This window comes from Copadichromis virginalis, linkage group LG3, assembly GCF_057382275.1.
Source record: "Copadichromis virginalis isolate Kocher_CV1m ecotype Utaka linkage group LG3, C_Virginalis_male_GT1.1, whole genome shotgun sequence".
NCBI classification, from domain to species: domain Eukaryota; kingdom Metazoa; phylum Chordata; class Actinopteri; order Cichliformes; family Cichlidae; genus Copadichromis; species Copadichromis virginalis.
The window spans coordinates 39,057,081-39,067,663 of record NC_140620.1 but is presented as its reverse complement, the minus strand read 5'-3'; the positions used below and the strand labels follow the sequence as shown (position 1 = coordinate 39,067,663).

The 10,583-nt window shown below is 44.0% G+C and overlaps 1 protein-coding gene across 1 annotated transcript; it reads right to left on the bottom strand.

Moving 5' to 3' along the window:
* Positions 1-362: 362 nt before the first annotated feature.
* LOC146714608 (uncharacterized) lies at positions 363-8,908 on the bottom strand. Its single transcript, XM_085451012.1, has 3 exons — positions 8,731-8,908; positions 7,602-8,375; positions 363-5,939 (listed from the first exon to the last, which is right to left on the bottom strand). The coding sequence occupies exons 1-3, from the start codon at positions 8,777-8,779 to the stop codon at positions 454-456; spliced, it is 6,309 nt and encodes a 2,102-aa protein (XP_085307138.1). The 5' UTR covers positions 8,780-8,908; the 3' UTR covers positions 363-453.
* Between the last annotated feature and the right edge of the window lie 1,675 nt (positions 8,909-10,583).

Here is a 10,583-nt window from a genome sequence, read left to right as displayed (position 1 = left end):
TTATGATAAATCTAACCCAGGCGACACAGAGAAAAGATTTTTAAACTTAGAGGCATGAGCTCTATTTTAACCCGAATCATTCTAAACCTGGAGATAAACAAATACCAAAGTATAAATGCAGCAGACCTGTTTGGATCTAGCGGTTAAATGATACTTGCTTTTTCAAACTACAGTTATTGTCCCACGTGAATCAGTTTATCAGTTCATTGTGTGGCCTGACACCCATGAGACTGTGTTATAAATGCAGCAGCTCGATCAAACACTCTAAACTCGAGGCTTGAAAAGGTAAAACTAATCAGACTGATTACAGATTATCTGTAGCAAAAATCCGGATGTGAGAGCTTATTCTTCCTTTACTCACATTTATTCAAATATTTCTACATATTAGGAGGAAATATACATTTTAACATTTTTATTTTTTGCATGATGAATTCAATCAGTTCTGTAAAAGTTTTACACCGGAAACTGCTCTCTGCTGGGCAGGGTAACAATGTCATCCATCTTGTCGAATAAGCCTTCAATCGCGGCGTTATTCTTTTTGCTGGTCAGCACATGGTACCTGCCCCCGCAGCGCTCTACGAGCCCCATCAGTTCTCCGTTCCTGAGGATGTGCTGCTCTGCGCTCTCCCCTAAAATCTCCCCCCATGTGAACAGCACCAGGGCGCGCTGCCAGATCTCCTGTCCGAGCAGGCTCATGTGCTCCTCCACGGCTCGTCTGTACTTCTGCGTGCAGGTCAGGAAGGCCGGCATGAGCAGCAGGACGACGTGGGGACCCGGGTGGCACCAGGAGATGCTGTCGAGAATGCCTTTCAGCTGAGAGGCGTTTGCCTCGTCGGGTCCGTCTCGCCACCTCAGGCTGAGCGGCTCTGCGACGGCGAGGCGCCTTCCGGCTATTTGGCCTTTCCACGACCTGAAACTAGAGCCGCTGAATTTGGGCGCTTCTCCACCCAAGATGGTGACACCAGCAGGGGAGCAGGAAGACCAGGTCTCTCCCAAAACCATCACCCTCAAATCTGACCCGGGAGAGCCTTTGCTGTTTGCTCTTGTGCGAGGTCGAGACAGGAGCTTCAACTCGCCGATCACCTTTGCACTTTCGGCCGCTTCTTGTCTCACTTTTGTCTTCTTTGTCTCCGTCAGCGTTTCGACTTTTAGTGTTTCAAGATGACAGTTATTGCTCTCTGCAGCTGACAAAGTTGTTTTCATCCTCTGATCTTCATTATCTGAATCTTTTCCTCTTCCTCTTTCCCTCCTCTCGCTGACCTCTCGGCACTCTAAAGGCGAGCTGTCTTCCGATCTCTTATCATCAGTCCCGTGTTGTCCGTTCTCCAAAACGCTGTGCTGTCTCCGGTTCAACTCTTCCTCTCGCTCTTTGAGGTTCTGCTCCCACGTGCTCAGTTTTTTCAGCGACTCCTTTAGATTCCTCTCCTTCTTGCGAAGCTCTTCCTTCAGCAGAGTCATTTCCCTGCCCATCTCATTCAACTGCTGTGTTGTGTAGTTCACGTGCTCGTTCTGCATCTGCAGCTCCGACTTCCAATTGAGCAACTCCTGTTCTTCGTTCTTCAAGTAGTACTCCCTGTCTTTCAGCTCTTTCCCTTGGTCTTTCAGTCCTCTGACCTTCTTCTGTAGATCGTGACCGTGAGAGCTTAGCTCCTTCTGTCTGCCCTCCAGGACTTTCAGTAAGCTTTCCAGCTCCCTCTCCATTTTCTCAACATTCTGCGCCTTCTGCTGCACTTCTTGCTCGTATTTATCCTTCTCCTCTCGTTTCTTTTGTTCTTTTCTTTGCAGACTGATTTCCAGTTCTCTAAGTTCTTGTTCTTTACTTTCCAACTTTGCCTGTTTTTCGCCAAGCTCCTCCTGTTGTGCGTCGACGTCGCAACGTCTTTTGCTCAGCTCTTCTTTGCTTCGTAGCAGAACTTGCTCCCTTTCACTCACTTCTTTCTCCCTTCTTAGGAATTTCTCTTCGAGCTCCTCATCCCTCGTTCTCTGTTCGCTTTGTTTCTCCATCATCTGCTTCTCAAAATGCTCTCTCAGCTCATTCATCTGCGCCTTAGTCTCATCTTCTCTCTCCTTCACCATTTCTAGCTCCACTTTTAGTTGGGCACTGGCGTCTTTTAAAGGCCCCAGCTCCAGATCTTTCTCTCTTAGCGTGATTTGGATTTCCTCGTATCCTCTGAGATATTTCCTGACCTCTTCGTCACTCTCCTTCTTCACTTCCTCACACTTAGCTCTGAGGTTGTCAGTCTCTTTTCTCATCATCTCATTTTGCTCCTGCAGCTCCTCAACTCTCTTCTGACTTAACTTGTATTTCTCTGTGATGACTTGAATGCTCTTAAGCGTTTCTTCCTCTAGCCGACTTATGGTGCCGTCCTTTTCCTGTGTGATTGACTCAATATCCTCATCTTTCATCTTGATCTCCTTTTCGTATTCCCGAATCATGGCCGTCATCTCCTTTTCCATTTTCTCAGTGAGTTCCTTCAGCTCTGACTTTGTCTGCTCGATTGTTAGCCTCAGCTGGAAGGTCTCCTTCTCATTTTCCCTGTCTCTTTGCCTGAGGCGGTCAAGCTCTTTCTCTTTCTCCTGCAGTTTTTCTGTCATTTCCGCATCCTTTTCCCTCTCTTGGTCTTTTTGCCGCTGCTGTATCTCGTCGATAGCGGATGTTTTGCGGTCGTTGCTTTCTTTCAGCTCTTCTATTTCTCTTAAGGAGCTCGCACATGTCTGTTTTGCCTCATCAATCTCGCCGTCTCTCTGTGCAAGAAGACTTTGGGCTTGTGTCAGTTCCTTTGTCTTCTTGTCGATGATCTCTATCAGCTTGTTCACCTCGTTCGCCGCTTTCTCATCCTTCACCTTCTGCTCTTCCTTCCATCGTGTCTCCCTGGAGTCGGCCAGCTGTTTGGCGCCTTCAATGTCAGCCTCCTTCTCTTTCAGTTTTCTCTCCATGTCACTTAAAAGCTGCCGTCTCATCTCCTCCATCTCTCGTTCTCTGTCTTGCAGCCGTTGCTCTGCCTCTTTCTTTTGGCTGAGAATGATTTCCCCTCTTTCTTCTTCCTTTCTTTGCAGGATCTCATCAATATCTTTAATGTGCTGTTTTAACTTTTCTATCACTCGGCTGTTTTCTTCCGCAGATTGCTCCATCTGTTTCTCGTGATTTAACTTGTCTCTTTCTCTTTCCTCTTCTGTCTGCTGCAACCGTTGCTCGAGATCCTTTACACGTTCTTTCAACCTTTCTAATTCTGCCTCTTGTTCCTCCAGCTTTTGCTCCAAAGCTTTTTTGTAGTTCAAATAAACATTTTCTTTCTCCTCCATCTGTCGAAGCTTCTCCTTCATTTCCATGAGTTTGGATTTCATCTCCTCTGTTTCCTTTTCCTTTTCTTGCAGCTGTTGCTCAGTCTCTTGCATGTTTTTTAAGTGATCCCTTTCTTTCTCCTGCTGTTGTTGCATTTTTTCTTTCATTTCTTCCACAAACGCTTTAAACTCCTTGATCTCTTTTTCCTTCTCCTCCAGCGTTTGCTCCATCTGTCTCTTGTATCGCTCTTTGTCCTTTTCACTTTCTTCGATTTCGTTTTTAAGCTGACACTTTAACTCCTCTGTTAGCCGATCTCTCTCTTGCAGTTTTTCCAGAACGTACTTTTCATGGTTCTGATTCAGTATTTGCTTTTCTTTTGCATGCTTTAGCTTTATCTCTTCAACTTGGGCAGCATAGGTTTCTTCCAAGTCTCTTATCTGTCTCTGTCTTTCCTGCAGTTGTTTATCTATTTCTTTTGCAAACTGTTGTTTCAGCTCTTCGGTCTCCTTTTGCCTTTCTTGCTCTACGCTCCTTAGTTTTTCAGTGTACTGTTGCTGGATCCTCTCCACATCCTCCTCCTTTTGTTTCACATTTTTATGAACTTCCTCCTGGTGTTGGACACTTCTCGTCTCCATCAGATTTACCATCTCACTGATTTTTAGCGTCATCTCTTGATGCTGATGTTTTAAGGCCTCTATCTCCTTTTCTTTCTCCCTCATCTTTTGTTCCAGTTCTCTTTTGTGGTTTTGATGAATCATCTCTTTGTCTTTGTCATTTTCCAGCATCTTTTCTTCCATTTGTGCACGGCACTTTTCTTCTATATCTGCTATTGCTTTCTCTTTGGCCTCCACACATTCCTTCTTTTCTTTAGCAAACAGCTCTTTCAGCTCTGCGGCCTGCCTTTGTTTTTCTTGCTGTATGTTCTTTATTTCATCACCGTGCTCTTGTGCCATCCTTTCCAAGTCATCAGCTTTTTCTTTCAGCTTCTTTTCATATTCTTGCTGTTGTTGAACTTTTGCTGTCTCCATCATTTTTTCTATTTCATTAATCCTTGTGGCCATCTCTTCCTCGTGCTGCTTCCTTATGCCTTGTATCTCTGCTTCCTTCTCCTGTATTTTTACCTCCATCTCTTTCTTATGCTGTGATTTGATTTCTTCCAATTTCCTCTCCATATCTGTCTCATGTTGTTTTACGTTATTGAGAGTTACCTGTTTTTCCTCCGAGGCTTTCTTCCTCAGTTCTTCCATCAGTTTGTCTTTTTCGAGCACTTTTACTTCCATCTCACTCTTTAGTTTTTGTTCCATCTCTGCCGTCTCCCTGTTTTTTTCTTGTACTGTTCTCTTTAGAGTGTTCTCATAGTGGGTTTTAGTCCGGCTGATTTCTGCTATTAAAGACTCGTGTTTTTCAGTCCAGTCAGATATCTCTTTGTTGAGGAGCTCTATGGTCTGCCTCAGTTTCTCATATTCTTTCATCCATTCTTGTGTCTTTGCTCTAAAAGCATCCTCCCTTTGTTTCGTCTCATGTTCCTTTTCTACGCTGGCACGCTCAAGGTCGAGAAGCTTAATTTGCTGCTCCTCGGTTCTTTCCTGCAGTTCCTCAATCTCTCTCTCTTTTATCTCCAGTTTGTAAAGCAGTTTTTCCCTTTCTTGTTGAGCTTGGCTCAGTGCTATGCAGATTCTCTCCTTTTCCAGGCTCAGATCCTGAATTTCTTTCTCTCTGTCCTCTGTCAGCCATCGCATCCTGTCCTCCAGCTCACCAAAATCGTTCTTCCTCTCGCCGACCCTCATGTCTTCATCCTCCGCTTCTTCCTTTTGAATGTCAGCTTTTCCTGGAGATTTCACCTTCTTCCTTCTATCAAAGAACCATCTGATGCTCTTCATCTCCCTGTCCCTCATGTTCTTCAGCTCTGCCTCCTGACGAAGCATCTTATCTGCCATCTCCTTCAGACGCTGGTTGAACTTTTCGTTTCTTTGTTGGCTCAAATCCCTGACTTCTTGAACCAGACCGGAGAAAGCCTCGCATCTGTTCATTGTTGCCATCTTTTCCACTTTCTCTAGCAGCTCTGTCACCTTACTGGAACCTCTACCTCCTCTTCCTCCACCATCTACACTGCTGATGACGTGGTATCGCCGCCTGCACTTCTCCAGAAGCAACTGCAGGTCCCTGCCTCCACTCTGGATGTGCTGCTCAATATCCACTCCCTCTCTGAGCTGATCTCCATGGGTGAACAGCAAGATTGTGTGTCTCCATACACCTTCTCCCAGAAGTTCCAGATGTTCTCTCACATGTCCCGCTTTCACCAGTGTGTCCACCCTCAAAGTCAGCAGGAGTGCATGAGGACCTGGAGGGCACAAAGATACGCTGCAGACAATCTCTCTCTTCACTCTCTCTGGAGTTGCACCTGCCACACCCGCCTCCCAGCCCGGCGTGTCCACCACAGTCACCAGCCGCATGGCCACCTCCGCTTGTTGACGAATGCACTCTTCTGTTACGGCTCCTGACTGGAAGAACCCTGGTTTTCCAAGGATGGTGTTCCCAGCAGAACTTTTTCCAGTTTCACGCTCGCCCAGTAGAACCAGTCTGATCTCAGGAAGACGTCGAGGGGATTTGGAGAAAGACTGGTGGGCGTCCAGCTCAGAACCCTGTGGCCCATCGCCTGACAGGAAAAAAAGGGGACATTTTCAGTAAAAGAGAACTATTTTAATGCCATAACCCAGCTGTAATCTCCAAATATTTCATGTTTTTCATTTAATTTTTAATTTTTTTTGTAAAAAAAATTGCCCAGAATAATCGCTCAGGCTACATTCACACGTAAACGGGTATTTTTTTCCACCTTAAAATAATTTAAAAGTCATATTGAAAAATATCTCCATCTCCATGGATCTCAAGCACTAACTACAGCATCCCAAAGCAAGAGGTGGGGATATAACACTGACTATACTGGCCAATCAAAAGACAATAATCAGAATGTTGCAATATAAAACTCTGTCTTCTTTGTCTGTGTGTAAATGAAGACATTTCTGAAACACTTGAATGAATGAAATCTCTATTTTTTGTACAGTAAACAAAGCTACATTTACCTGAGTACTCTACGTGTTAGTACAGGCTTTATTTCTTTACAACTTGGGACTGACTTTCTCTGCTGTGCAGGTAACAAGAGAGACGTTCATCAGAGCTTTCAAGAGGAAAATCAGGTAAAACTCAGCCTTACAATAAAAACTGTAATTGTAAGATCCTATAGTAAGACAAAAACAGGCTCTGTAAGCCTGCGGAGATCTGTGTGACTCCCTGTAATTTTGGTTATAGTTAGTAGTGTTACCACTACTTACACACTAGAAAACATAGAGCCACACTTGTGTTTCTTTTCACTTTAAATCTAATAATCACATTACTTTAGTGACTTCAGTCTCTGTCAGCTTCTGAGCTTCATCCTAGCAAATACAACCTACCTAAACACAAATCAGCACTGTTATTTAGAGTTGTATTTCTGGTCTGTGACGTTTTATTTGTGCCAAAATCATGCACAATGTCTATGTCTGAACTGAACACATTGAAAAAACATTTGACAATCACTTTTTCACTTCAAGCTGTAAAGATGGATACACTCTGTGACGACAGTGATGGCTACTTCTAGCAGGATAACAAACAATTGTCACTGGTTTCTTGAACATGACGATGGGTCCACTGTATTTAAATGACCTCCCAGTCACCAGATCTCAATTTAATAGGGCACCTTTGGGATGTGGTGGAACATGAGGTTAATATCGCAGATGAGCAGCAACTGTGTGAGCTTATCATGTCAATATGAACCAAAATCCCTGAGAATTTTTCGAGTACCGTGTTAAATCTGTGTCACAAAGAATTAAGGCCGTGCTGAAGGCAAAAAGGAAAACGAACCTAATACTAGCACTAACTAATGAAACTAATGCAAAACCTTTAAAGTGATGAGAAGTCACTTAGCAGTGCTGTTTCTATGTAAAGATAAACTCTAAATCCTGACTGAAGCTCTTCCTACAAACACATTAGGTCCATTCAAGGTGGGGGTCAAACATGGTGCTAGCAAGGTGTACCTAATAAAGTGGCTGGTGCAGACAGTGTGGATCTCAAGATAATTTTGGCACAAACTAAACTTTGTGTTTGCACCTGATGCTTGTTGAATATCATCATTTATAATTCCTCCATCTTTGTGATGCAGTGACGACTGATATTAACTTTGTTCTGGTCTCGATCAACCTTTTTTCTGGGCCTTCTAATCATATGAAATGATTTCATGAACTTAAGAAAACTTGGGAAGTGTTATAAAAATAAACAGACTTACTAATGAGAGTGGCTTTGATGGTCCCTCTCTGCATCTGCGCCTCCATCTGTCGCTGTTTCTTTCTCCTCTCCCTGGCTCTCCTCTTCCCATCGGCCTCCAGCCCCAACACGACGGTATCCATCTCTAAATGGTTGTTTCCATCCCTCTTCTTATCTACCATCTCCTCCAGCTTCCTTATCAGCTCTTTAACCTGTGTCTCATCTCCTTTGCTCCGGTTATTCACAACATAGTATCTGTTTCCACACTTCTGCAGGAGTCTGTGGAGCGACGGGCCGCTTGACACGATTCGTTGCTCCATGGTGCCCATGCCCAGTTCGTCTCCTCTGGTGAACAGCACCATAGTGTGCTCCCACACGTGTTTCCCCAGCGGCTCCAGGTGTTCCTCAATCTCTATGATGTAGTCATCTGTCACAGAAGCACAGGCCCGCACGGCCAGCAGCACAGCGTGAGGCCCGGGAGGACAAAGCGACACGCTTCTCAAAGTTTCTCTCCTCACCCAGTTTGGAGTGCTATTAAGCGGGTAGTACCACTCCCACCCAGGTGTGTCCACCACTGTGAGTTTTCGCCCCACCACATCAGCTCGCCTTTTCACACACTCCTCTGTGGGCTTCCCGCTTTCAAATCCCCCCACTCCTCCCAGTATCGTGTTGCCTGCGGAGCTCTTCCCGGTTCCTTTCCGGCCAAGGAGGACCAGCCTAAGTTCCTGAAGAGCAGGGGGGCTACTGTCTGAGGCAGGGGGGTGTTGTGGCTTCATGGTGGCCTGCAGGCTCTCATCTGTGAAGAAAGGGAGAAGTACTTCCTCAATGCACCGCACCGGATAAGCTGAATGACACAGACACAGAAATGCGATAATAGTCAGACATCTGCTCACTACTTTACTCTTAAAACTGCACCTGAAGCCCTCAGTTTCAACACCCAGTGTTACCCAACATCTGTAAGAGGACTATTATACTATGCTTGCAAATTATATACTGATTGTAACACATTAAAGCACATCTGCATCATCAAGTGAGACTGTTTATCATTGTCGTTATCAGTCTGTCTTCAGTGTCACTCAAAGGGGCCAGAGTGCAAGCTAAAATAAAAATTACTGTTTTATAAAAAAGTAAAAGATCTACAAGAAACTCACCACCGTTTGTGCTTACGGCCGGACTGCAGTTCTCATTAGTCATGTCCATTGCCCCTGCGTGCACTTTCCTCCTCTTCTTCCTCTTCCTCTTTTTTAGTTCCTGTGTTTTTTTCTACAGCAACGATTTCTTCACCATCATTACGAAGGGAAACACAAAAAAACCCTCCCCCGCTTACTAAATAACTGACCCAAGCTAATGATTGCAGTCACACAAAGTGAACAAAGACTGTCTGAGGGAGGCAGACTCGCTGCCTCACGTGACCTGTCTGTGGTTTTTTAACTTGCTCTCATTGAACACGACAGGAAGTCAGACGGGTGGCACGGTGAGCTTTTGTGACAGTCCATGTTTGCAAAGTAAACGCAGGCAACACGTCTCTGCTCCTGCATGCCGCACACAGATGCAACGGTTCACACATGTATGCACACGGTGAACATACACAGAACATGCTTCTGCATGCACACATGAGCAGATGCATGTGTTATCTTGAGAACTGCAGAGCTCCTTACCGTCAAATGGTGCTCTGTGGTTAAGAGTGTGGAACTTCGGTTTCCTCTACCCATGAGCGACAAGAGACGACTCGAAATAAGATAACTGTCATCGCCACAGAGGTTTTTCATACTGAGGAAGCACATGCAAACTTTAATTTAAGATCCCGTTTTATAAAGCACAAAGGATGAAGACAGGTTTGCATTTATTTAAGATGCAGAATTTTAATGTTTGTTTTCTACTTCAGAAACGTGTTGCTAACTGAAACTAACTGTGTCGAAGAAGGAAGAGCACGTTTCATCACGTTTATCAGAGCACCACGATGCACTATGTTCCTCATTTTACTGACGGCTACACTACACTAAACTGAAGCCGCCAACCATCCTACAATCACTTCCCCATATTTACATCATGCAAATTCAGAGTGAACTCGGAAATGGCAGCTGAGAGAGAGGAAAAAAAACAACTAAAAAGAGCAAATGTTTCCGCTGTTAGTGAGTAAGGTTTTATTTAAATAGCGCTTCTCAATAACGACATTCACAAAGTGTTTCACAATACAGAATAAGATGCAACAATTAAAATAGCATAAACAGATAAAACTAAATAAAGGCAAGCCTCTTTCTTTATTTTAGAAACATGAACAGCTTCAATGAGTCTTACGTCCAACGGAAACAAGTGCCATGATTTGGGGCCCACAACCTCAAAACTACAGTTTTGGATGTTGGTACAACCAACAAATATTGATCAAACCTTACAGATCTAGACCGGTGGGTCAAAAATGAGGGCCAGCAAAGACTTCAACCTGCTGGACAGCTTTGGAAAAGGAGGCCATAAATCTTTGGACTTTTAACATCAAGTTTTATAGACTAAAGCCAGTTATGCTACACCAAAGTAGTTAAGTAATAAGTAATTAAATGACAGAGCTGAAAACCAGTTTCTGTTTTTCACTGTCTAAACATCTTTACACTGACAGAAAGTGCAGTTTCATTCATCCCACTCCAGATCAAAGTGCGCTGTGTGTGGACCTCAATGTACCATGAGTGTGACATCCCTGATTTAGACATGGTGGGCTCCGATGACTAGTCTTCAAACAGCATAGAGAAAAACTATGATGATTGTCATGACAGCTGAACAAGCTGTTGATTTAGATACTGACATACAGAGCCATGAGAAAGACTCTGCTCCAACTACAGTTTTCTTTAGTAAACTGTTTTTGGAACCATTTATTTTTTCCTTTTTTCAGCACTGGCACAAACTCACTGAGTCGTAAACTTTATTTATAGTTAATGAAGAATAACTTCCATCACTGTTTAAAATCAACTGTGGACTACACATACAACGCATGTCTTGAAATAGTGTTTATTAT